Raw genomic sequence first — 27543 nt, forward strand, 5'->3', positions numbered from 1 at the left:
AACAATAAACCCAACAAGAGAATGGCAGTTCTAGAATTAGTTTTAGGGGGATAATAGGGTATCAGTGGCAGAGCATTTTGATCATAAGTCAGTACGATTTAGTACAATTATGGAAAAGGACAAAGATCAGGAGGAAAAAAAAGTTATTAATTGAAGCAGGGCGAGTTTTACTAAATCAGCTAAGATACGATTTAATAAAGGTGGACTGGAAACAGCGGTGTTAAAAAGAATCTATGGTCGCCATTGGAGGTGGAAATAGCAAGAGGTGAGAAATATACTCCCACGGAAAAGGGTTGGGTTTGCATAGCTAGAGCTCCTTGGATGTCGGGGAGCTTACAGGCATAAGGCGAAAAAAGGAAGCTTGTTGATACTGAGGACAAAGGCTTACAGAAAGTGCAGGGATAAAATTGAGGGGCACAGATCATAGAATTTATAGAGTAGACAGGAAGAAACCTTTCCCCCCTGGTGGAGGGATCAATGACCAGGGGGCAGAGATTTAAGGTCAGGGGGCAGGAGGTTCAGAGGGGATGTGAGGATAATCCTTTTCCCCCAGAGGGTGGAGGGAGTCTGGAACCTGCTGCCTGAAAGGGTGGAGGAGGCAGAGACCCTCAGAACATTGAAGCAGTGTTTAAATGTGTACTCGCAATGCCGAGGTATACACCGCTATGGACCAAGTGCTGGGAAATAGGTTTAACATAGTTAGCTGGTTGTTTTTGACTGGCGCAGACTTGGAGGGCCTTTTCTGTGTTCCAGACCTCAATGACTCTTGGAAGTTAGAAAATCAAAGAGGAGAACATGGCAATATTGGCAAGTAAAATCAGAGAAGGCCAAAGATAATTTAAATCCATCAAGAGCAAGAGGATAACTAAGGAAAAGGGGCTTGTCCGGGACCAAAATAGAGGTGGAAGATGTAGGCATGATTTTTAATACTCTCAAACTAAGAAGGACAATGCAGACATTGTAAAAATGTGAAATATTGAATGGGATAAACATCAGGAAAATATTAAGGGGTTTAGCATCTTTTGGTATCACCAGACAGGAATGAAATGTACATTGGGCTGTCAAGGTACTGGCGAGACCACATCTGGAGCACTGAGAAGTTTTAATAATCTTTATGGTCATAAGTAGGCTTACATTAACACTGCAATGAAGTTACTGTGAAAAGCCCCTAGTCACCACACTCCGGCGCCTGTTCGGGTACACAAGGAGAATTCAGAATGTCCAATTTACCTAACAGCATGTCTTTTGGGACTTGTGGGAGGAAACCGGAGCACCCGGAGGAAACCCACGCAGTCACGGGAAGAACATGGAGACTCCGCACAGACAGTGACCCAAGTCAGGAATCGAACCTGGGACCCTGGAGTTGTGAAGCAACAGTGCTAACCACCGTGCTCCCGTGCCTTATTTAAGGAAAGATATTATCTCATTGGAGCACCTCAGAGAAGGTTCACGAGGAACGTCCCCGGTTTGGAGGGATTGTCTTATGAGCAAAGATTAAACAGGTTGGGACTCATTGGAATTTAGAAGAATGAAAGGTGATCTTATTGAAACATATCGGATTCTTAAGGGGCCCGACAGGGTGAATGCTGAGCGGATGTTTCCTCCAGAGGGCATAGTCTCAGAATAAAGGGGTGTCTGTTTAAGACGGAGATAAGGAATTTCTTCCCTCGGAGGGTGGTGAGTCTTTGGAGCTGTGGGGGTAATGCCAGAGAATGGGAGGACGTCTGCCATTGTACCATTTCAACGGGGGCAAAAGAAAAGTGGGTCATTACAGGGCAATCGGCCTAACCCCTGGGAAAAATATAGAGCAATAAAATCAAGGACAGTATCCAGAAGGTGCAGGTTAATCAAAGCAGTATTGTTAAAAGTTTGTTCAATGGAGGAACATCTACATGGATTTAAGCATGAGTTTTGACAAGCTCTTCCCTGGCACATGGTCAGATAAGCCTATGGGATCCCAGAGTGACCCGGGTTCAATTCTGACCTCTGGTGACTGGAGCATGCATAGTCTCCCCGTGTGTGCGTGGGTTTCCTCCAGGTGCTCCGGTTTCCTCCCACAGTCCAAAGATGTACAGCTCAGGTGGATAGGCCATGCTGAATTGCCCCTAGGTAGCCAAAGGTTAGGTGGGGTTTCAGGGAGAGGGTGGGTGATTGGGCCTAGGTAGAGTGCTCTTTCGGGAGGGGGGGGGGGGGGGGGTCAGTGCAGACTCGATGGGCCGAAAGGTCCCCATCTGCACTGTAGGGATTCAGTGATTCCAGTCACAGGCAGGGCGCTAACTCTTAACTTTCTCAATCAGGAGGAGGGAATGTCATAAATGGTGTTCAAAATTACGAATAGTTCTGATGAGAGGTATAAAGAGAAGCCAGGAGGAGCAGCAACCGTAATCACAGATTTAAGATCGTTGTCAAGACCGCTAAAGGCAAAATCAAAAATGTTTTAGTGCAGTAGGCTGTTCTGATCTGGAATGCACGGTGTGGGCAGCACGGTGGCGCAGTGGGTTAGCCCTACTGCCTCACGGTACCGAGGTCCCAGGTTCGATCCCGGCTCTGGGTCACTGTCCGTGTGGAGTTTGCACATTCTCCCCGTGGCTGCATGGGTTTCGCCCCCCACAACCCAAAGATGTGCAGGGTAGGTGGATTGGCCACGCTAAATTGCCCCTTAATTGTCTCATTCTATGAATCTCGCTATCAATCTCCCACGTATACCTTGAAGTAGACAACTGGAATGGCCCAGTTCTCAGGTGAGGTATATTGTATAGGTCAGAGAAGTGCCCCTATCGTCCTGCCCTTGTGGCTGTCCTTCCTGAGTGAGCTTTGACACCAAATCTTGGCAGGCTATTTGACTGTGGAAGACTTCATAGAAAGTCCACTCCTGTCCCAAGCCCAGAGGGTGCCTGGTTATTTGTGCTTCAGCATCAGTAAGGGCAGCGCTTCTGCCTCTGGGAAGCTGAAAATATGTATTTTTACGCTGACATTTAATCTATCACCTTGTGGGGGCTTTCTGATAAGCAAAGAAAGGATCGCAACCTGAAAGAAACAAACAAAAATATACATCAATATGATTGATATCACCACCTTGCCCTGCACCTGGTTGTGACATAATGGCAGCTGGCCCATGGGATTTGCCTTTCAGTTTGTCTGCATTCTAAATCGTGTGCAGAAGGGAATGGTTTTGAGGAACTGCTTCAAAGTAGTCTTTCCCATTCTGCCCCTGTTCTCCAGGGAGTACAGTCCCAACCGCGCCTCACTCGGGCAGCAAGTGTTCAGAATTGAATTGGAACAGATAACAGAAGCCCAGCTACTGGCCAAGTCACTGGGCTACTGATGGAGAAGTTGGGTCAGTCGAGTGGGTTATGCGTTCCGAGCCCAGAGTGTAGCCATCTACCCGGCTCAGAGTGAGGAATCCTCAGCCAGACCAGGAGTGTCTCCCTTGGGTATTGCAGAATATCTTCTGGGTTCTGAGTCTGGCCCATCACATTCTCCCGTTACCATCGCTTCTGCTTCCGCCTCAATGAAGCCTCAACTGAAAAATTAAAAAAGAATTAGTTGGTCAGACTGCACAATGGGAAACTAGTTTGACTGTGTTCACATGGCCGTACTGCAGCTTATTTTGCGATGCTATGTTTTCATCGTTATTTTGTAAAGGTTGGGCAGAGCTGAGATTTTATTGAGTAAGAAATGTAACTGCTGGGGGGTCCCAGGCACTGTCCATTCTGTGCTTGGGGGGGGGGGGGGGGGGGGGGTGTCCCAGGCTCGGTCCATTCTGTGCTGGGGGTTCCCAGGCTTGGCCTATTCTGTGCTGGGGGTTCAAAGGCTCGGTCCATTCTGTGCTGAGGTAGATGGGGCAGTTATAAGGGCCATTATAGTCTGCCCTTGAACCACAGGACAGGTGGTTAGTCTGGAACATCGGACAGTGCATCGTAGTTCAACTGGTTGAATTACGATGACCAACGTAGGCGAATATTTCCCAATGCTGCAATCATATGCAAAGAAAGGCACAGAATCATTTCCAGTACAGGCAGGCCATTCGGCCCATTGGATTTTGGGCAAGCCCAATAATACTGTCAATTCTAGCCCTGGCTCCCTCAACCAAACTTTTTTTAATATAAATTTAGAGTACCCAATTCATCTTTTCCAATTAAGGGGCAATTTACCGTGGCCAATCCACCCACCCTGCGCCTTTTTGGGTTTTGGGGGTGAAACCCACGCAGTCGTGGGGAGAATGTGCAAACTCCACACAGACAGTGACCCAGAGCCGGGATCGAACCTGTGTAATCCTGCCTTGAGGCAGCAGTGCTACTGCTCCTCCCTCAAGCTAACTCAACATTGACCAGATACTGGGGGAGCTCAAACAGACATTTTCATCCAGAAGATGTTCCTTCTCACCTGTGTAATCCTGGGGGGACATCGGTTTGAAAATCACTTCTTTAAAAGCCACAATCCATTCATTGAGGTCTTCGTCATCCTGACAGGTAAACACAAACTTCCTCTCGGGTGTTTCGATTGTTATCCCCAACCTCCACTTGTTACCCTTCAGGCCAGGCGGTAAGCCCTCTGTCACATTGTACCCGTACTCCGAATGCCCGATGAACACTTCCCCTTGTGCGTAAGCATCCTGCGAGAAAGAGATTGTGTTTATCCACTGCCTTTCATCATGTCCCAAAGTTTTTGACAGCCAGTTAAATACTACTTTTTTTTTTTTTTAAAAAGTAATCCTGGGAAATGCAGCAGCTAGTTTGTGCACAGTATGATCCCACACACTGCAATGTGATGATCACAAGATAATTTTTAAAAATAAATTTAGAGTACCCAATTATTTTTCCAATTAAGGGGCAATTTAGCACGGCCAATCCCCCTACCCTGCACATCATTGGGTTGTGGGATGAGACCCACGCAGACACGGGGAGAATGTGCAAACTCCACACAGACAGTGACCCAGAGCCGGGATCGAACCCGGGTCCTCATCGCCCTGAAGCAGCAGTGCTAACCACTGCACCGCCGTTATCAATAAAAGAGTTGGAGACGGACCGTGTGAAGGTGGGAGAAGGGTGGAAATTAGCAGAAAAGTGGATGAATTTTCCCAGTTTCAGGATGAAAGCAGTAAGGGGCACCGATACAACCATCAATCTACAGCAGTAAGGAGTTGGAGGGAAGGAACTTGAGTCAGCCTGGAACAAGAAAAGTTCCACATGTCTGATAAAAACGCAGGCAGCGAGGATCCATGCCGATATCCACAGTCACACCCCTTGTTTGGAGGAGCTGAGTGGCAAAGTTTTTCAAAGTGAAAACAAGTTCAGCCAGATGGAGGAGAGTGGTGGTGGTTCGAGGAGGAAACGGAGCTTTCCGGCTGCCCTAGTGGGGCAACAAAGTGTGGAAATATTGGGAGTCACTGGTGAAGGGAAGTGGTTAGGGTCAGGAAGCTGCTAAAGTGGCAGAGGATGTTGAAAAAGGCACAGATGTGGGTGAAAAGAAACTGGAGAGAGAAGAAACAAGAGTCCATAATAATAATTATTATTAGTGTCACAAGTAGGCTCACATTAACACTGCAATGAAGTTAGTGTGAAAAGCCCCTAGTCGCCACATTCCGGCGCCTGTTCGGGTACACGGAGGGAGAATAAGAAGGAATCAGTTCTGTGGCAGGAACAAACTGAATCAGTGTCTGGGGTGGATTCTCAATTTGGGAGACTATGGGCGGGATTCTCCGCTTGCCGACACCGATTTCGTGATCGGCGGAGAATCCTTTTTTACAACCGAATCGGGGGCGGCGCCTGTTTTCGGAGGCTCCGCCCCCTCCAAAACGGCGCCATCGGGAGTACGCCACACGCTATTGGGACGGCCTCAGGACATCACCTGAAGGGCTCCCCCCCCCCCCCGGTGGGCTGACTTCCCAACGGCGTGGTTCGCTTGTGCTTTCAGCTTTCGTGAACTGTGTCCAGCGCCACCACAATCGGGGGGGGGGGGGGGCGTGCCGCTGGCCGGGGGGGCTTCGGAGAGGGCAGGTGGGGGGTGGCGAGGGGGTATCCACGGGGGGGCACTATCTGGCAGGAAGGGTCCACCTTCGGCCGGCGCCTTGTACAGCGTTGTCAGCGCCGTGCGCAGCCACAGCCGGCAGTTCTCCAGCTGTTTATTTCATGAAGGTCGTATGCTCGCCCCTCACCGGTCAGCGCTGGGGCCTCGCCAATATTTTCATTCGACACTTCCTCCGGACATAGCCTCAAAATCGGAGAATCCAACCCCATGTTCTCCCGCCGGAGATTAACTGCCTCGGATTTGCATTCACACTGGGAATGACACCCGGAGGCAATTCACTCACCCTTACCATGCAATCCTGTGCAAGGGATTCCATCGTGAACCCCGCCATCGGGCCACCTTTTTGAGCGGGTAGCCGAATAGCGAAATCCGAGGGTTGCCCCACCCCACCCCCGCAATGCAATTCGCACTTCCCAACTTGGGATTTGCTGGGTGTGGTGCTATGTATTAGGGGTAATACGGTACACCACGATGCCGACAGGCTATTGGTAGATGGATACCGGGTCCTGATAGGATCTGCCGCCTACTGGGCTCCACCCAGAAATGCCGGTATAAGAACCCGGGTTTTCCCCCAGCAGCTGCATTCTGTAACCGAGCTGCTGGGGAACAAGTTCTGCTCAATAAAGCCTTTAATTGATGTTACCTCAACCTGCCTTGCGTCATATTGACGGTCCTACAATTTATTGAGCAGAACTGATAGGGGTCCTCCTTTATGAGTGACGAACTGCGTCAATTCCTGCTCAGCAAGGGCATAGCCTTGAACAGGATGACCAGTTACAACCCCCGGGGGAACGGGCAGGTAGAAAGGGAGAATGGAACGGTCTGGAAGGCCGTCCTACTGGCTCTCCGGTCTAGGAGTCTCCCAATTTCCCACTGGCAGGAAGTCCTCCCGGATGCCCTTCACTCTATCCGGTCCCTGCTGTGCACCACCACAAACCAAACGCCTCACGAGCGCCTCCTTGTCTTCCCTAGGACGTCCTCCTCTGGAACGCCACTTCCGACCTGGCTAGCAGCTGCGGGACCCATCCTGCTCCGGAAACATGTGCGGGTGCACAAGTCAGATCCGTTGGTGGAAAGGGTGCATCTCCATGCGAACCCGCAATACGCCTACGTGGAGTACCCCGATGGCCGACAGGACACGGTCTCCCTGCGGGACCTGGCGCCAGCCGGAGCTCCCCACACCCTCCTCACGCCAATCACCCCCTCACTCCCGCCGGCTTATCCCGCAGCCACTCCCTTCCCGGGGGGATCGGTTCTCCTCCCAGACCCGCCCAGGAGTAAGGAAACAGGACAGCGCTACGCTCCCAGAGACGACAGGACTCGAGCCAGAGCCAGCGCCATCACCACCACGCCCGAGACGATCGAAAAGAACGACCAGGGCACCCACCCGGCTCATCGAATCGCTTTAATTCATCTCAACGTTTCAGTAGCCTGGTAAAAGCGGCATTATTGTAGATAGTTTATAGTTATGGCACAATGCCGACCCTGTTTGGCCCGTTGACCCAGTTAAAGCGACAATTTTGTTTACAGTTCAGAGTTACGGCACAATGCCGACCCTGTTTGGCCCGTTGGCTCAGTTAAAGCGACAATTTTGTTTATAGTTCAGAGTTACGGCACAGTACCGACCCTGTAAACCCCTACCACCATGCGAACCACCATCCCGCCGGGTTCTTTTTCAACAAGGGGTGAATGTGGTGGTATGTATTAGGGGTAATACGGTACACCACGATGCCGACAGGCTATTGGTAGATGGATACCGGGTCCTGATAGGATCTGCCGCCTACTGGGCTCCACCCAGAAATGCCAGTATAAGAACCCGGGTTTTCCCCCAGCAGCTGCATTCTGTACCCAAGCTGCTGGGGATCAAGTTCTGCTCAATTAAGCCTTTAATTGATGTTACCTCAACCTGCCTTGCGGCATATTGACGGTCCTACACTGGGTCAACCCCCCCCCCCAGTACAAGGGTAACCTGACAAATCTCCACTGATCCCACATAACAGAGACCCCCAAAACAGAGCTCCCCACCAGAGACTCCCACTATAACAGTGAACCCAGACCAGAGATCCCCCCATCAGAGACTCCCCTCACATACCAGAACTCCCCACCGGAGAACCTCCCATAACAGAGCCCCTCACCAGAGATCCCCCCATCAGAGACCCCCCTCACATACCAGAACTCTCCACCGGAGAACCTCCCATAACCGAGCCCCTCACTAAGGATTCCCCCCATAACAGAGACCCGCACTGGATACCTCCTTCACAGAGACTCCCAATAGAGACACCCCCCCTCCCCCCAGCCGAAACAGGGACCTAGAATTTCATAGAATTTACAGTGCAGAAGGAGGCCATTCGGCCCATCGAGTCTGCATCAGCTCTTGGAAAGAGCACCCTACCCAAGGTCAACACTGCCACCCTATCCCCATAACCCAGTAACCCCACCCAACACTAAGGGCAATTTTGGACACTAAGGGCAATTTATCATGGCCAATCCACCTAACCCGCACATCTTTGGACTGTGGGAGGAAACCGGAGCACCCGGAGGAAACCCACGCACACACGGGGAGGATGTGCAGACTCCGCACAGACAGTGACCCAAGCCGGAATCGAACCTGGGACCCTGGAGCTGTGAAGCAATTGTGCTATCCACAAGGCTACCGTGCTGACCTCTGCCTGGAAGTCAGAGAGCTCGGAGAATCCGGTGCCCATGGCAGGGGCCACGAACCTCGATACTGCCGCCAGCGAGGGATCGGAAACAGGATGCTGATCCCGTCTTTTTGATGACGCTGGGCTCTCTGCCCGATCACGCATGTCCCTGCTGGCGCCGGACAGCAGAGAATCCAGCCCCTGGTCTGGCCTTGCTCAGGTGTCCAAATAAATATTTTCTGACCAGCCTCGCACTTTCAAAAAAACAAATTCCCTTGGTTGAGAAGTTGCTGGGCTGTTCTGCAGAAGTCGGTGTTTTCAGGAGGAGAGGGGAATCGATAGCAAGAATCTTATCAAACAGACCAAGAGTTATTTAGCTTCTCAATAACTCTCCTCCGCTCACCTGGGGAACAAGATGGTGAATAATCACAGGCAAAAGTTGAGAGACATTTTGTTCCATGTGTGAAACTCTCAGCAACCAATCTGACATTAGTAGCTGTGGTCCCAATTATCCTGTGCACTGTGTTAGCAACTGGAAGTGTTGCTGTCCCTGGCATTCTCCAATTCTTTCCCCGGGCCTAATGGTGCATTAAGGCAGACTTCTATCTGTTTCCACAGCTAGTAATTCCCGGAGCAGGTGGGCTAGTCTGTCACCAGAGGCTTGAGCAAGCTCGGCTGTCCAGGAGTCTCTTCCGCTCTTACTCCCAGCCATTGGCGTGTTTGGAAGGGTTTGCAGGTTAATATTCAACCTGTTTGGCCGCATTATGAATCCACCTTCCTTGGTCACCAAGACCTGGGGTGGGACTCGAACCAGGAGTTCTGGCTCAGAGACAGGGACGCTGAATACTGAGCCACAAGACCTTCTCCCTGGCAGTTTGCTGCTATCTTTCTGTGAGCGCTGTGCAGACACTGTCACTCACCAGTGGTTCTTTAAAGTACAACAGTTTGCGATCCTGATTATCCAGTGTGAACCATCGCCTCTTAAAAGCTTCCTTTTGCTACAAGAGAGAGTCGCTGTTAGTTTCCTTAAGATTCAATATTTGTCTCTTTGACATTTGGAAATTTCACACATATATTTAATTTTCTATTCACTCTTTTTACTTTATCTCCAGTGATATATATTTTGTCACAAAGAATTACATAGAATCTCCAGCCCAGACAGAGGCCATTCAGCCCAGCAGGGCAATGCTGCTGTTCCACATGAGTCTCTCTCACACACTTCATCTGATCCTATCATTATATCCTTCTCCCTCAAGTGATTACTGAATTCCCCCTTAAATGTATCGGTGTTGAGGGGGTAGAAGATGTGTGTGAACATTGCGGGGGGTGCCCCGCAAACCACATTCATATGTTTTGGTCCTGTCCAAAGCTGGAGGATTACTGGAAGGAGGTTTTTAGGGTAATCTCTAAAGTGGTGTATTTGAAACTGGACCCGGGCCCCCGGGAGGCCATGTTCGGGGTGTCGGGCAGTCCGGGATTGGAAACGGGCGCGGAGACAGATGTTGTAGCCTTCGCCTCGTTGATCGCCCGAAGGTGGATCCTGATGGGTTGGAGAGCAACCTCTCCACCCTGTGCCCTGGCGTGGCGGGGGGACCTGCTGGAATTTTTGACTCTTGAGAAGGTTAAGTTTGAACTGAGGGGAAGGATGGAGGGGTTCTACAATTCATGGCATTATTCATTCTGCACTTTCAAGAACTGGATCACATCGAACATTAGTTTGGCGGGGGGTGGGGGGGACCTGTATGTGTTAATGGTGATTCCTCTTTGTTATTTGTTTATGTTAACATGTGGACAGTTTGGGGGTTGGTGGGAGGATGGGATCGTTAGTGTTGATATGGGGAGTGACATTATATTTGTTACTGATCATTGTTTATTGTTGATGGGTGCAAATTTGGGAGAAAATGTGAAAAAGGAGAATAAAAATACATTTTTTTTTAAATGTATCGGTGTTATTTGCCTTAGTTACTTCTTGTTCCACATTCCTGAAGAAGATATTCCCAAATTCCCTGTTATTGGAGACTACCTCATACTCATGACTCCTTGTCTTGTACACTCCCCACAAGTGGAAACTATCTCTATCATGGCACCCTTCAGCTTTCTAGTGAAAACATCCTCAACCTGTTCATCCTTTAGTCACAGCATTGTTACTGCACAGAAGGAGACAATTTGTCCATCACGTCTAAAGCAGTTAAAATATTTTCATTTCTGGTAACACCCTTCTAAATTAAAAAAAAAAAATTTAGAGTACCCAATTACTTTTTTCCCAATTAAGGGGCAATTTAGCACGGCCAATCCACCTATCCTGCACATCTTTGGGTTGTGGGGGCGAAACCCACGCAGACACGAGGAGAATGTGCAAACTCCACACGGACAGTGACCCAGAGCCGGGATCGAACCTGGGACCTCGGCGCCGTGAGGCAGCAGGGCTAACCCACTGTGCCACCGTACTGCCCTCTACACAATATTCTAAATGCAATTGAACCAAGTTTAACATCTGCTTTTCAATTCATTTCCTCTCGAACTGGAACTCCAGTACTTTCTTTGCTTTGTACATTGCCTTACTAATCTGCATCGCTACTTTGGGAATTGGAAAGTTGTATCCCGAGAGATAGAGGGACGTCTGATTGGAGCAAACATGGTGTGAGCTATACTTTGGGATCTCTGACGTTGAATGTAATACCTGGAGATAATGTTCTGCAGAGCCTGAAATAAAAACAACTGTTACATTACCAGACCAACTTAAATGCTTATTTCCTGTGCTTGGGTATCTACTGCTTTGGGAAATCCCTCAGTACAGGGCCATGGAGAGGTGGCCAAGGAGAGGCCTACCTCTTGGATATTTTCATTCCCTCTCTGATCACCAGAGTTTGAAAAATTCCCATGTTGAAAAAGATTGGTTCAAGCCTGCATTGCAAGCGTTGTCAACTATATGTAAATGTCCTTGTCAAAAGCTTAAAAGAAAATATTAAAAGATTATTTTCAAAGGACTGAGAAACTCCTCTGTAAAGAACACAAACTCCAATTGACCTCACCCTGTGTTTAATTAACAGCAATTGAATATTTGTAACCTTAAAGCAGCAGAACAAAACATTTAAAAACAAATTTCCAATTAAGGGGCTGTTTAGCGAGGCCAAAGCACCTACCCTGCACATCTTTGGGTTGTGGGGGTGAAACCCACGCAGACACGGGGGGGGGGGGGGGGGGGGGGAGTACAAAACATCATACAGTATGTGGTGAGGTTTAGAGCGAGTTAATTTTACCAAGGCGTGACGAATATCGAGTTCATGGTCATGTTAATATTTTAAATATAATGCTTTGTTCTCAGAAGATTGTTGTTGTAAAGGTAAGTTAATTAAAATGTTGGACTTTGGAGATTTCCAGAACACCTTAAAGAAATTGGTACTTCAGAGGGTTACCCATGGGACCATAAGGTGTGCTTGCTTACCTGAAGGACTGGAGACATGGGGCGTGATTTAACGGCCGCGTTGCGCTCGACTCGGATCAGTGCGGGCTGATTAGATCACAGGAGGCCGAAATCGGGAACAATGCTGGGCACTGAGCGGTTTGTGATCTAATCAGCCCGCTCCCGTTGGTGGGTTCCAGATCCCGTCTAGACGCGACGCAAAGCTAATTGGGGCCAATTAAGGGCAATCTCCATTTCATTAGCAATGGAAGCCCGATTTAGCGGCCTCCCCATGATCTAACGGCCTTCCCGTGATCTAGCGGCCTCCCCGTGATCTAACATCCACCCCGTGATCTAACGACCTCCCCGTGATCTAACATCCTCCCCGTGATCTAACGACCTCCCCGTGATCTAACATCCTCCCCGTGATCTAACACCCTCCCCGTGATCTAACATCATCCCCGTGATCTAACATCATCCCCGTGATCTAACATCCTCCCCGTGATCTGACGACCTCCCCGTGATCTAACATCCTCCCCGTGATCTAACGACCTCCCCGTGATCTAACATCCTCCCCGTGATCTAACACCCTCCCCGTGATCTAACATCATCCCCGTGATCTAACATCATCCCCGTGATCTAACATCCTCCCCGTGATCTGACGACCTCCCCGTGATCTGACACCCTCCCCGTGATCTAACACCCTCCCCGTGATCTAACACTCTCCCCGTGATCTAACATCCTCCCCGTAATCTAACATCCTCCCCGTGATCTGACATCCTCCCCGTGATCTAACATCCTCCCCGTGATCTAACATCCTCCCCGTGATCTAACATCCTCCCCGTGATCTAACACCCTCCCCGTGATCTGACGTCCTCCCCGTGATCTAACACCCTCCCCGTGATCTAACATCCTCCCCGTGATCTAACATCCTCCCCGTGATCTAACACCCTCCCCGTGATCTGACGACCTCCCCGTGATCTAACATCCTCCCCGTGATCTGACGACCTCCCCGTGATCTAACATCCTCCCCGTGATCTGACGACCTCCCCGTGATCTAACATCCTCCCCGTGATCTAACATCCTCTCCGTGATCTAACATCCTCCCCGTGATCTAACATCCTCCCCGTGATCTAACATCCTCCCCGTGATCTAACATCCACCCCGTGATCTAACATCCTCCCCGTGATCTGACGTCCTCCCCGTGATCTGACGTCCTCCCCGTGATCTAACATCCTCCCCGTGATCTGACGTCCTCCCCGTGATCTGACATCCTCCCCGTGATCTGACGTCCTCCCCGTGATCTGACGTCCTCCCCGTGATCTGACATCCTCCCCGTGATCTGACATCCTCCCCGTGATCTGACGTCCTCCCCGTGATCTAACATCCTCCCCGTGATCTGACATCCGTCCCGTGATCTGACATCCTCCCCGTGATCTGACGTCCTCCCCGTGATCTAACATCCTCCCCGTGATCTAACATCCTCCCCGTGATCTAATGGCCTCCCCGGTGTGAGGTCATGCGGGTGCAATTGGTACTTGTCCACACAAATGTGGACCAGGCAACACGGTACCTGGGGGTCTCCCAAGCCATTGGAGACCCTGGGTGGTCAGGAACAGGGCAGGGTGGCACCCTGGCTCTCTCTCTCGCACCCGGGCACCTTGGCACTGCTGGCTAGCACCACTGCCAAGTTGCCCAGGTGGCACTGCCAGAGTGGCACTGCCAAGGGCCAGAGCCTGAGATGGGCCATGCCTATGAAAGGAGGGATGAGGGGGGGTATGACGGGTGGAGGGGTTTGAGGACAGGTACGAAGGGGCCTCCAAAATATTGGCGGTCCTGAATGGGGGCGTGGGAATGCCTGAAAATGGGGGGCTCTCAGCGACCCCATAGCAGGGTGTCCTCACTTGAGGGGGTGTCAAGTAATGGCTATGTGTGTGGGTGGGGGGTGTGGGGGACCCTCAAGATCACTTGGAGATCGGGGCATCCTTTCAAAATGGTGGCCCGATCTCTGAGGAGATGGTCTGGCCAGCAGGTTCAGCCCCCGAGTGCTGAAAATATTTCTAAGTGTGGGCCAGCCCAGAGAGAAACTCCCCAGGGCCCAGAAAAGACTAAATGTGGGTAGATAGCGGTGGGGAGCCCACTGACAGAGCTGGGGAGAACCCCCCGGCTAAACCCACCTGAAATTACACTTCGAAACGTTTCCAGTAGATCGCGCCCATGTTGGCAGCACTGCTTGCACAGGAGTGCAGTCCAGAGAGATGTTTTGTTTTGGGAATTGGAGCTAAATGAGTTAAAAGCACTCTGTGAATCCTGAAAGGTATGTCATCATGGAGACAGGTAGGTTTTGATTACAATTTATCTGTGTGTTTGCTGGGAGAGGGTTTTGTTTGCAGTTTGGACCTTGTGTGGAAGGCAGCTCACAGAGAAGTCCTGGAAGCTGTTAGCCGGCTCCAGGCAGTTAGGGCTCAGAGCAGTCCTGGGGCACTGATAAAGTGGCAGAAGGTCACTGGTCCTATGTCAGCACTGGTTTTGGAACCGGCGGTGAGAGATCAGAGAGACCCTGGGATTCATTTCTAGCTTGCCACAGCTGCGAGACTGGAGTTCAGAGAAACTCAGGCAATGCCATCTTAGAGAAGCTAATGGCCTGAAAAAGAGTCGGACGTGAGCTGATACTTCGAGGTGGGAGTGCAGCTGGTGTGAATTCTGTGGAACACTGTCTCAGGAGGCGAGATTGAACCATCGGGAGGTGAGCAGTCAGGCAGTTCGAGTCAGAACGGTTAATCAAAGGCCATAATCTTCAAAAGTAAAGAGTTGGAATCCCTCGTGGGAGTCAGAGTTTTAATGAAATATTGTGACTCTCAGTGGTCACGGACATCTGGGTCGGTTGCTGAGACACCCATGGGATCTGTCTTAGTCACACCTACCATTTAATGTGCCGTGTGCTTGGCCACAGTTTGTCTGTTGATTCATATTTACCTTTTGTTAATTCTGAATGCTAGACAATTGTAAATTATTTTACTTTTCTGACTTTGTTTAAACCCATGGAAGCTTGTGACTTTATTCTCTTAGTGGGTAACTGGGATTTTAAAAATTATCTACTTTAAACTAAAAGTCCCTAATCAGAACGTAACAAAGGATAAATCCCGAGAGAGATCTACAAATTGTATATTGCACACATTATTAAGTGTATTCTCTCGGTTGCTGCACTGTGTACGTACTCTAGGACCAGTTTTCTCCATGTAGCCTTCCTTTACGTAATTCCTTGTTAATTTTGGTATGAGCTGAAAAAATACATAACACATGATTCAGTTCCGCAGACACTTCTCAAACACAGAGGAAAAGTTAAAATATTGAACCCCTTTCACAAGTTACGTCCAGCCCATTTCAGATCTGGGAGATGTGAATTCACAGCCCTCTCCCCCAACACAGTATTGTAAGAATATGGCTGTGTTAATTTGATGTGGGGGTAACGCTGTCACCTCCCTCAGCTTGTTATAAAACATTTATAAAACAGTCCAAATGCGTGGCACCCTCCGGACTCTGGGCAACGTTCGGTGTGCAAAACCCGGGGCTGGATTCTCCATTGCCCGGCGCCGATATCGTAATCGGCGATCGGGCGGAAAATGGGCTCCGCCGGCCAAATCAGGGCCAGCGCCGGTTTGTCGCCAGTCAGCCATGCTCTGCCCTCTCTGAAATGGCGTCATTGTGTCACGCGCCGCGGGCCGTTGGCGGGTCATTGGCAGGCCCTCCCGCGATACTCCGCCCCCAATGGGCTGAGTTCCCGACAGCGCAGCACACGTGTGGTCTCGGGTTGTAATCCTGGCGTGGTGGCTGCGGACTGTGTCCAGTGCTCCACCCTCGGCCGGAATCCATGCCGCTGGCTGGGGAGGGGGGGAATGGTGGGGGGGAGACCAGGGTGTTGCCTGTGGGGTCGCGGATGGCAGGTCGGGTCCGCGCACTGCCGGCGCCATGTTGTACGGCGTGTTCACTGCAGGTCATCAGCCGGACGCATGCGTGGCCCAGGACCCGACCATTCTCTGGCCGGTTTTGGGAGCCGGGAGTTTCAAAAATAATTGGGGTTTTTTTTTGTAAAATTCAGTGTACCCAATTTGTTTTTTTCCAATTAAGGGGCAATTTAGCACGGCCAATCCACCTAACCTGCACATCTTTGGATTGTGGGGGTGAAACCCACACAGAGATTGTGCAAACTCCACACGGACAGTGACCCGGGGCCGGGATTGAACCCGGGTCCTCAACGCCGTGCGGCAGCAATGCTAAACCACTGCGTCACCGTGCTGCCCAAGGTGGATGTTTTCCAGTTCGATTCTTTCAGTCTAGGCCTCCAATTGGACAAACTCTTTGCTTTCAGTCCGTAATGGTTTTCACTGTAGACTCATCAGGGCCTCGAGACTGCTCTCCTCTCAGCATCCTGGAGCTTTTTCTGCTGGTCTCTCTGAAAACCCCCACCTGGCTGAACACAATCACTGTCTGTTGCCAGGCAGAATATGGTCTCTGGCCACCCATCTGGTCACCAGTCAATCAATCAAACCAAATGCCTCCAATCTCTTGGGTGCCATAAAGTCTGAGTTCTTCTGTTCACAATCTAAATCATCATAGCACAGTATTATTTTGCAACTTTTGAGTTCCTCATTTCCCCTGCTTGACTTAAAGGTAGGTCTCCATTAAAGATCCATGGACCAAAAACAATAATGATAACGTAAAGGAAATAAGGGAATCAAGGCTCTTACAGTACAGTATTAGTTTTCACATCTTCGTATAAGAAACACAGAAAATTAGCATACAGATATATCAAGCAATTCGGAAGGCAAAGCATGCTGGCTTTATTACAAAAGGGACTGAAGTACAGGAATAAGGATGTCTTGCTGCAATTGTACAGGGATTTGGTGAGACTGCATCGGGAATACTGCATGCAGTTCCGGTCTCCATATTTAAGGAAGGATATACTTGGGTTGGAGGCTATACGGTGAAGGTTAGTACATTCGTCCCTGAGGCGAGAGGGTGGTCCCACGATGAGACGTTTAGTAAATTGGGCCTATATTTTCTTGCATTCAGAATAATGAAACAGACAGTCGACACTGAGAGGCAATGGTTTGTACTGACCGGGGAGTCTATAACCTGGGGAAGAGTCTCTGGGGGGGGGGGGGGGGGGGGGATGATTTATGACTGAGGTGAGGAGAAAGTTCTTCACTCAAAAGTTTGTGAATTTTTTGAATTCCCCACCCCAGAGGGAAGTGAATGCCTTTTCGCTGAATACATTTAAGGTTGGGATAGACAGATGTTTGGTGTCTCAGCAATATCATAGAATTTACAGCGCAGAAGGAGGCCATTTGACCCATCGATTCTGCACCGGCTCTTGGAAAGAGCACCCTACCCAAGTCCACACCTCCCTACCCTATCCCCATAACCCAGTAACCCCACCCAACACTAAGGGCAATTTTGGACACTAAGGGCAATTTATCACGGCCAATCCACCTAACCCGCACATCTTTGGACTGTGGGAGGAAACCGGAGCACCCGGAGGAAACCCACGCACACACGGGGAGGATGTGCAGACTCCGCACAGACAGTGACCCAAGCCGGGAATCGAACCTGAGACCCTGGAGCTGTGAAGCAATTGTGCTAACCACAATGCTACCGTGCTGCCCTGTGGCATGGGTGGGAAGATCAGCTATGATGTATTGAATGGCAGAGTAGGCTCGAATGGCCTACTCCTGATCCTTGTTCTTGTGTGTTCAAAAATAAGTCAATTGGGGGGAGGATTGTCCGCTGAAGAGAGATTGGGTACACTGGGTCTATAGTCACTAGTTCAGAACAATGAGGTGATTTAATTGAATCCTATACAATTCTTGAAGGATTGATTTCCCCTGACTGAGTAATCGAGAACTGAGGCAGTCTGAGAATTAGTGTATGAGCCATTTCGGACAGAAATGATACAAATTTCTTCATTCAAAGATTGTCAAATCCTTTGGAATTCTCAACCCACGAGCTGTGGATTCCCTGATCTCGATTATATGCAAGATTGCTAGCAAAATATCTCTAGCTACTTGGGATCAGAGGGGGTCGGGGGAGTGCTGGTAGCCGATCATCCGTGGTCTTGTTGATTGGAGGACCAGGCTCAATCCCTGTTACTTATGATATTATGGAGCGTGTATAACTCATTATTTATCTTTATATAATACACAATTAAAGTACTCACTACGGACTCACCTCTGCATCACTATTTGTGGGGAAGGCACTTTTGAGATATCGGAAACGAGCTGCCCTGATTGCATTGAACCAATCCACAATGTCCTGGGAAAGAGAGAAAAAGATCAATGTCTGGACAGAGAGACAGAGTCAGTGTCTGGACAGAGAGAGAGAGTCAGTGTGGATAGAGAGAGAGTCAGTGTCTGGACATAGAGAGAGAGTCAGCGTCTGCATAGAGAGAGAGTCAGTGTCTGGATAGAGAGAGAGAGTCAGTGTCTGAATAGAGAGAGAGTCAGTGTCTGGACAGAGAGAGAGAGTCAGTGTCTGGACGGAGAGAGAGTCAGTGTCTGGATAGAGAGAGAGAGTCAGTGTCTGAATAGAGAGAGAGTCAGTGTCTGGACAGAGAGAGAGTCAGTGTCTGGATAGAGAGAGAGAGTCAGTGTCTGAATAGAGAGAGAGAGTCAGTGTCTGGATAGAGAGAGAGAGTCAGTGTCTGGACAGAGAGAGAGAGTCAGTGTCTGGACAGGGAGAGAGAGTCAGTGTCTGGATAGAGAGAGAGAGTCAGTGTCTGGATAGAGAGAGAGAGTCAGCGTCTGGACAGAGAGAGAGAGTCAGTGTCTGGATAGAGAGAGAGTCAGTGTGGACAGAGAGAGAGAGTCAGTGTCTGGATAGAGAGAGTCAGTGTTTGGATAGAGAGAGAGAGTCAGCGTCTGAATAGAGAGAGAGAGTCAGTGTCTGGATAGAGAGAGAGTCAGTGTTTGGATAGAGAGAGAGAGTCAGCGTCTGAATAGAGAGAGAGAGTCAGTGTCTGAATAGAGAGAGAGTCAGTGTCTGGACAGAGAGAGAGAGTCAGTGTCTGGATAGAGAGAGAGAGTCCGTGTCTGAATAGAGAGTGAGAGTCAGTGTCTGAATAGAGAGAGAGTCAGTGTCTGGACAGAGAGAGACTCAGTGTCTGGATAGAGAGAGAGTCAGTGTCTGGATAGAGAGAGACTCAGTGTCTGGATAGAGAGAGAGAGTCAGTGTCTGGATAGAGAGAGAGTCAGTGTCTGGATAGAGAGAGAGTCAGTGTCTGGATAGAGAGAGAGTCAGTGTCTGGATAGAGAGAGAGTCAGTGTCTGGATAGAGAGAGAGAGTCAGTGTCTGGATAGAGAGAGAGAGTCAGTGTCTGAATAGAGAGAGAGAGTCAGTGTCTGGATAGAGAGAGAGAGTCAGTGTCTGGATAGAGAGAGAGAGTCGGTGTCTGGACAGGGAGAGAGAGTCAGTGTCTGGACAGGGAGAGAGAGTCAGTGTCTGGATAGAGAGAGAGTCAGTGTCTGGATAGAGAGAGAGTCAGTGTCTGGATAGAGAGGGAGTCAGTGTCTGGATAGAGAGAGAGTCAGTGTCTGGACAGAGAGAGAGTCAGTGTCTGGACAGAGAGAGAGAGTCAGTGTCTGGATAGAGAGAGAGAGTCAGTGTCTGGACAGAGAGAGAGAGTCAGTGCCTGGACAGAGAGAGACTCAGTGTCTGGATAGAGAGAGAGAGACTCAGTGTCTGGATAGAGAGAGAGAGAGTCAGTGTCTGGATAGAGAGAGAGTCAGTGTCTGGATAGAGAGAGAGAGTCAGTGTCTGGATAGAGAGAGAGCCAGTGTCTGGACAGAGAGAGAGAGTCCGTGTCTGGATAGAGAGAGAGTCAGTGTCTGGACAGAGAGAGAGAGTCAGTGTCTGGATAGAGAGAGAGAGTCAGTGTCTGGACAGAGAGAGAGAGCGTCAGTGTCTGGACCGAGAAAGAGAGTCAGTGTCTCGATAGAGAGAGAGTCAGTGTCTGGACAGAGAGAGAGAGCGTCAGTGTCTGGACAGAGAGAGAGAGTCAGTGTCTGGATAGAGAGAGAGAGTCAGTGTCTGGACAGAGAGAGAGAGCGTCAGTGTCTGGACCGAGAAAGAGAGTCAGTGTCTCGATAGAGAGAGAGTCAGTGTCTGGACAGAGAGAGAGAGCGTCAGTGTCTGGACCGAGAGAGAGAGTCAGTGTCTGGACAAAGAGAGAGAGTCAGTGTCTGGACAGAGAGAGAGTCAGTGTCTGGATAGAGAGAGAGAGTCAGTGTCTGGACAGAGAGAGACTCAGTGTCTGGACAGAGAGAGAGTCAGTGTCTGGATAGAGAGAGAGTCAGTGTCTGGATAGAGAGAGAGTGTCAGTGTCTGGATAGAGAGAGAGTCAGTGTCTGGATAGAGAGAGAGAGAGAGTCAGTGTCTGGACAGAGAGAGACTCAGTGTCTGGACAGAGAGAGAGTCAGTGTCTGGATAGAGAGAGAGTCAGTGTCTGGACAGAGAGAGAGAGTCAGTGTCTGGATAGAGAGAGCGAGTCAGTGTCTGGACAGAGAGAGAGAGCGTCAGTGTCTGGACCGAGAAAGAGAGTCAGTGTCTGGACAGAGAGAGAGCGTCAGTGTCTGGATAGAGAGAGAGAGTCAGTGTCTGGATAGAGAGAGCGTCAGTGTCTGGACCGAGAAAGAGAGTCAGTGTCTCGACAGAGAGAGAGTCAGTGCCTGGATAGAGAGAGAGTCAGTGTCTGGATAGAGAGAGAGTCAGTGTCTGGACAGAGAGAGAGAGTCAGTGTCTGGATAGAGAGAGAGTCAGTGTCTGGACAGAGAGAGAGAGTCAGTGTCTGGATAGAGAGAGAGTCAGTGTCTGAATAGAGAGAGAGTCAGTGTCTGGACAGAGAGAGAGAGTCAGTGTGGATAGAGAGAGAGTCAGTGTCTGGACAGAGAGAGAGTCAGTGTCTGGACAGAGAGAGAGTCAGTGTCTGGACAGAGAGAGAGTCAGCGTCTGGATAGAGAGAGAGTCAGTGTCTGGATAGAGAGAGAGAGAGTCAGTGTCTGGATAGAGAGAGAGTCAGTGTCTGGACAAAGAGAGAGAGCGTCAGTGTCTGGACAGAGAGAGAGTCAGTGTCTGGATAGAGAGAGAGTCAGTGTCTGAATAGAGAGAGAGAGTCAGTGTCTGGACAAAGAGAGAGAGTCAGTGTCTGGACAGAGAGAGAGTCAGTGTCTGGACAGAGAGAGAGTCAGTGTCTGGATAGAGAGAGAGTCAGTGTCTGGACAGAGAGAGAGAGTCAGTGTCTGGATAGAGAGAGAGAGTCAGTGTCTGGATAGAGAGAGAGAGTCAGTGTCTGAATAGAGAGAGAGTCAGTGTCTGAATAGAGAGAGAGTCAGTGTCTGGACAGAGAGAGAGTCAGTGTCTGGATAGAGAGAGAGTCAGTGTCTGGACAGAGAGAGAGTCAGTGTCTGGACAAAGAGAGAGAGTCAGTGTCTGGATAGAGAGAGAGTCAGTGTCTGAATAGAGAGAGAGTCAGTGTCTGGATAGAGAGAGAGAGTCAGTGTCTGGACAGAGAGAGAGAGAGTCAGTGTCTGAATAGAGAGAGACTCAGTGTCTGGACAGGGAGAGAGAGTCAGTGCCTGGATAGAGAGAGAGTCAGTGTCTGGACAGAGCGAGAGAGTCAGTGTCTGGATAGAGAGAGAGTCAGTGTCTGAATAGAGAGAGAGTCAGTGTCTGGACAGAGAGAGAGTCAGTGTCTGGACAGAGAGAGAGAGAGTCAGTGTCTGGATAGAGAGAGAGAGTCAGTGTCTGGACAGAGAGAGAGAGAGTCAGTGTCTGGACAGAGAGAGAGAGTCAGTGTCTGGACAGAGAGAGAGTCAGTGTCTGGACAGAGAGAGAGAGAGTCAGTGTCTGGATAGAGAGAGAGAGTCAGTGTCTGGACAGAGAGAGAGAGAGTCAGTGTCTGGACAGGGAGAGAGAGTCAGTGTCTGGATAGAGAGAGAGAGTCAGTGTCTGGATAGAGAGAGAGAGTCAGTGTCTGAATAGAGAGAGACTCAGTGTCTGGACAGGGAGAGAGAGTCAGTGCCTGGATAGAGAGAGAGTCAGTGTCTGGACAGAGAGAGAGAGTCAGTGTCTGGATAGAGAGAGAGTCAGTGTCTGAATAGAGAGAGAGTCAGTGTCTGGACAGAGAGAGAGAGTCAGTGTCTGGACAGAGAGAGAGAGTCAGTGTCTGGACAGAGAGAGAGTCAGTGTCTGGATAGAGAGAGAGTCAGTGTCTGAATAGAGAGAGAGTCAGTGTCTGGACAGAGAGAGAGAGTCAGTGTCTGGACAGAGAGAGAGAGTCAGTGTCTGGATAGAGAGAGAGTCAGTGTCTGGACAGAGAGAGAGAGTCAGTGTCTGGACAGAGAGAGAGAGTCAGTGTCTGGATAGAGAGAGAGTCAGTGTCTGGATAGATAGAGAGAGAGAGAGTCAGTGTCTGGATAGAGAGAGAGAGAGAGTCAGTGTCTGGACAGAGAGAGAGTCAGTGTCTGGATAGAGAGAGAGTCAGTGTTTGGATAGAGAGAGAGAGTCAGCGTCTGAATAGAGAGAGAGAGTCAGTGTCTGAATAGAGAGAGAGAGTCAGTGTCTGGACAGAGAGAGACTCAGTGTCTGGATAGAGAGAGAGTCAGTGTCTGGATAGAGAGAGACTCAGTGTCTGGATAGAGAGAGAGAGTCAGTGTCTGGATAGAGAGAGAGTCAGTGTCTGGATAGAGAGAGAGTCAGTGTCTGGATAGAGAGAGAGTCAGTGTCTGGATAGAGAGAGAGTCAGTGTCTGGATAGAGAGAGAGAGTCAGTGTCTGGATAGAGAGAGAGAGTCAGTGTCTGAATAGAGAGACAGAGTCAGTGTCTGGATAGAGAGAGAGAGTCAGTGTCTGGATAGAGAGAGAGAGTCAGTGTCTGGACAGGGAGAGAGAGTCAGTGTCTGGACAGGGAGAGAGAGTCAGTGTCTGGATAGAGAGAGAGTCAGTGTCTGGATAGAGAGAGAGTCAGTGTCTGGATAGAGAGGGAGTCAGTGTCTGGATAGAGAGAGAGTCAGTGTCTGGACAGAGAGAGAGTCAGTGTCTGGACAGAGAGAGAGAGTCAGTGTCTGGATAGAGAGAGAGAGTCAGTGTCTGGACAGAGAGAGAGAGTCAGTGCCTGGACAGAGAGAGACTCAGTGTCTGGATAGAGAGAGAGAGAGTCAGTGTCTGGATAGAGAGAGAGTCAGTGTCTGGATAGAGAGAGAGAGTCAGTGTCTGGATAGAGAGAGAGCCAGTGTCTGGACAGAGAGAGAGAGTCCGTGTCTGGATAGAGAGAGAGTCAGTGTCTGGACAGAGAGAGAGAGTCAGTGTCTGGATAGAGAGAGAGAGTCAGTGTCTGGACAGAGAGAGAGAGCGTCAGTGTCTGGACCGAGAAAGAGAGTCAGTGTCTCGACAGAGAGAGAGAGTCAGTGTCTGGACAGAGAGAGAGAGTCAGTGTCTGGACAGAGAGAGAGAGTCAGTGTGGATAGAGAGAGAGTCAGTGTCTGGACAGAGAGAGAGTCAGCGTCTGGATAGAGAGAGAGTTAATGTCTGGATAGAGAGAGAGTCAGTGTCTGGATAGAGAGAGAGAGTCAGTGTCTGGAGAGAGAGAGAGTCAGTGTCTGGACAAAGAGAGAGAGAGTCAGTGTCTGGATAGAGAGAGAGAGTCAGTGTCTGAATAGAGAGAGAGTCAGTGTCTGGACAGAGAGAGAGAGTCAGTGTCTGGACAGAGAGAGTCAGTGTCTGGACAGAGAGAGAGAGAGTCAGTGTCTGGACAGAGAGAGAGAGTCAGTGTCTGGATAGAGAGAGAGAGTCAGTGTCTGGACAGAGAGAGAGAGCGTCAGTGTCTGGACCGAGAAAGAGAGTCAGTGTCTCGACAGAGAGAGAGTCAGTGCCTGGACAGAGAGAGAGAGTCAGTGTCTGGACAGAGAAAGAGAGTCAGTGTCTGGATAGAGAGAGAGAGTCAGTGTCTGGATAGAGAGAGAGTCAGTGTCTGGATAGAGAGAGAGTCAGTGTCTGGACAGAGAGAGAGAGTCAGTGTCTGGATAGAGAGAGAGTCAGTGTCTGGATAGAGAGAGAGTCAGTGTCTGGACAGAGAGAGAGAGTCAGTGTCTGGACAGAGAGAGAGAGTCAGTGTCTGGACAGAGAGAGAGAGTCAGTGTCTGGACAGAGAGAGAGAGTCAGTGTCTGGACAGAGAGAGAGAGTCAGTGTCTGGACAGAGAGAGAGAGTCAGTGTCTGGACAGAGAGAGAGAGTCAGTGTCTGGACAGAGAGAGAGAGTCAGTGTCTGGACAGAGAGAGAGAGTCAGTGTCTGGACAGAGAGAGAGTCAGTGTCTGGACAGAGAGAGAGAGTCAGTGTCTGGACAGAGAGAGAGTCAGTGTCTGGACAGAGGGAGTCAGTGTCTGGATAGAGAGAGAGAGTCAGTGTCTGAATAGAGAGAGAGTCAGTGTCTGGACAGAGAGAGAGAGTCAGTGTCTGGACAGAGAGAGAGAGTCAGTGTCTGGACAGAGAGAGAGAGTCAGTGTCTGGACAGAGAGAGAGTCAGTGTCTGGACAGAGGGAGTGCGCTGGTGTCTGGAGAGAAAAAGTAATGAGCAGGACAGAAAGAATCAATATCGAGAGAGAGAGGATCAGTATCGGGACAAACGTGAGTCAGTATCAGGAGAGAGTGTCGATATCGGGACACAAAGGGAGAGAATTTTGAGAAATTTACATCTGATTGCCTGTGACTATGTGGGAGGTGATTCCACTCCATTACCTTCCCATTTTTGTGGTACACAAATATACTCCTCGTGCGCCCATCTTTCAGGTAAGTCATTTGCAGCCCGTTTGCATTGCCAATCTTCTCCGGTTGGAATGTCGCATTGAGATCTGACACCTGAATGACTCCTTTTGGTTCTTTATCCTGTTAAAGCAGAAATTCTCTCATTAGTAATGCCTATTTACTGGCTTCCAAAGTTTATGCTTTTCTTGCATTCTCCAAGAAATCTCCGATCCTGTGCGTCTGTTGGGAATTAGCTGCAAGTATGTGGAGGAGTCAGCCCTGCACTAAATAGAACCAAATGGTTAGTAAGAGACGGCTATACAGCCATGGAATGATTCCTGCTATTTTCATTTTATCTATATTTTTATATTATCTCCATGTTTGAATAAAATCAAAATAAATTCTAAATCTTCCAATGTTTTATGTTTCTGCTGCTCTGGGTTTGTGTGTGTGTGTATACGTAGAATAAAAAGGCAGAGTTCCCTGAACTTCTGATTCAACACCTGAATCTTGAGGAAGAAAAGGCTGATCCTGATAGCACTCAGGTGGAGTTAGTTAAAATTAATCTACAAATGAGGGTAGCACAGTGGCGGAGTGGTTAGCACTGCTGCCTCATGGCCCTGAGGACCCGGGTTCAATCCCGGCCCCGGGTCACTGTCCGTGTGGAGTTTGCACATTCTCCCCGTGTCTGCGTGGGTCTCACCCCCACAACCCAAAGATGTGCAGGCTAGGTGGATTGGCCACGCTAAGTTGCCCCTTTATTGGAAAAAAATAATTAGGTACTCTAAATTTATTTATCTTTTTAAATTACCCCTGAATTGGAAAACTAAATAATTGGGTACTCTAAATTTAAAAAAAAAGGAATCTACAAATGAAGCAATTAGAATGAGATACAGAGAGGCAAATGTTTGAAATTGAGGAAGTAGAAGAGGAATAGAGCAAGGCAGAAAAATTGTATTTGAATTTTAAAGAGCAAATTAACAGGAAACCCTGTGATTCAAAGCGAAAGCGAGCGAGAACAAGACAGACTAGAATGAGACAAATTAGAAAGGTAGTTTAAACAGGACAGAGGAAGGCTTAAATTCGGAATCACAGTCACTGTGAGCAGGGCTCAAACCTGTGCGGGGAAACCCCATTGGATTTCAAGTCCATCACCTTAACCACTCGGCCATGGCAACTGTGAGAAAAGCTTAAATTGCGCAAACTGGGGATGGCAAAACGCGTGACTCAACTTCTGGTTTTGATTTGGCAAGAAATATTTATTTTGTCCTCCAATTCAGTGCGGATGGGGTTGTAATGTATTTTTTGTCTTGTGAACTTGCTATGGAACTGCAACGGCTGAGAATAAGTTGGACAATTTTATTGCAGAATATATTCATAGGGAAGAAGCTAGAAGTGTACCAGTCTCTTTCAGGTATCCAGAGTGCGATTCTCCGCCGACCGACTTCGCCAGAATCGCGATTGGGTGGAAAATCGCCCGTCAGCTGAAATCCGAGACTGGCGCCAGGCCCCGAATTGAATGCTCTGCTCGGGTACCTGAATGCGTTCCACGCCGTATGTGGGCATGCTGGCGTGGGCATGCAAATTGTACAGTAAAGGCGGTTGGCATATCATTAACGGGCTCATCCCGGAATTCCCTGGGCCCCCCACGATGCTCCGTCTCCACCAGGTGGAATTACCAACGGCAAAGTTCACTTGTGGAATTGAAAATCGGGAACCAGGAGCCGTGGACGCTGAGGGGGAGACATGGGGTATGAAGAGTGTTCGACGTCGATATAGTGGGCTGACAGTCGTGCCGCTGGCTGGGGGCGTCTTCCAGGGTCAGGGGGAGTAGTAGGGGGCAGCTAGGAGATGGGCCATGGGGTCAGGATAGCCGGGCATGGACTGCCATTGCCCCAGCCGGAAAGGCAGCCATGCAGCTGCGTACACTGCTGATTGCCCACTAAGAACTTAGCACCACGGGTCATCCGGGTGCTCCCCAGGCCACCCTCTGCCCCCAGCCAACCCATCAACGGGATAGGTGTGCTCCAGTGCCACCATCTTGGCTGGAATGAGGGTGTGTGGAGAGTGGAATGTTTATACACAGCTCCTGCTTGTCAGACTCTCCGATCCCGACACCATCCTATCACACATCAGCTTGCATTTGAATTGCATTAGTTCCACGTGGCACCGGTGCTACCTCATTGTGTCCAGAATGACTCCAGGACCGGCGCCGCTTACATGAACACAGAACACTCGTGATTCAGCCCCAGCGTCAGCAATTAGCGTCTCAAACAGTGAATTTCGCTGACAGTTTTTTTGATAATCATGTAGACTGCTGCCCTCAGTGTGTCTGAGTTAGTGCCAGAGACACAGAGGAAAAAAAGTTTATGACCTTAAGGAGTTTGAGGCAGAGGGGGAAATTTTTACAAACTGGAAGAAAAATGCCATGACAATGAGATTATAAAACAGCCGTACCTCCTTAGTGTAGTAAAATATCACACCCTCTTTGCCCAAAAGACGGAAATTCCTTTCCTGAAAGTTTCCATTGTCCTTTCCCCGTTTCCAGAGAAAGCCAACTCGATCACCTGTATAATGGACAAGTAAACATCCGTGAGCACTCAAACGGTGCAAATCCCAACCAGTTCCATTCCTCCCAGCGCTCACTGATTTACCCTGGTCCCTGGCACGATACC

General features: G+C 49.5%; 1 protein-coding gene across 1 annotated transcript in view; it reads right to left on the reverse strand.

Annotated features, from left to right (window-relative positions):
- Positions 1-1097: 1097 nt before the first annotated feature.
- adap2 (ArfGAP with dual PH domains 2) overlaps positions 1098-27543 on the reverse strand; it is a 62140-nt gene continuing 35694 nt past the window's right edge. The window contains exons 5-11 of the mRNA XM_072483791.1: positions 27326-27435; positions 24863-25009; positions 18304-18387; positions 15294-15356; positions 9593-9670; positions 4387-4615; positions 1098-3523 (exon numbers count right to left, since the gene is read on the reverse strand). Coding sequence (XP_072339892.1) covers positions 3486-3523; positions 4387-4615; positions 9593-9670; positions 15294-15356; positions 18304-18387; positions 24863-25009; positions 27326-27435 — 749 coding nt within the window. The 3' untranslated portion in view covers positions 1098-3485. The remainder of the gene's footprint in view (positions 3524-4386; positions 4616-9592; positions 9671-15293; positions 15357-18303; positions 18388-24862; positions 25010-27325; positions 27436-27543) is intronic.

The sequence above is a fragment of the Scyliorhinus torazame genome, chromosome 18 (assembly GCF_047496885.1).
Source record: "Scyliorhinus torazame isolate Kashiwa2021f chromosome 18, sScyTor2.1, whole genome shotgun sequence".
Lineage (NCBI taxonomy): Eukaryota > Metazoa > Chordata > Chondrichthyes > Carcharhiniformes > Scyliorhinidae > Scyliorhinus > Scyliorhinus torazame.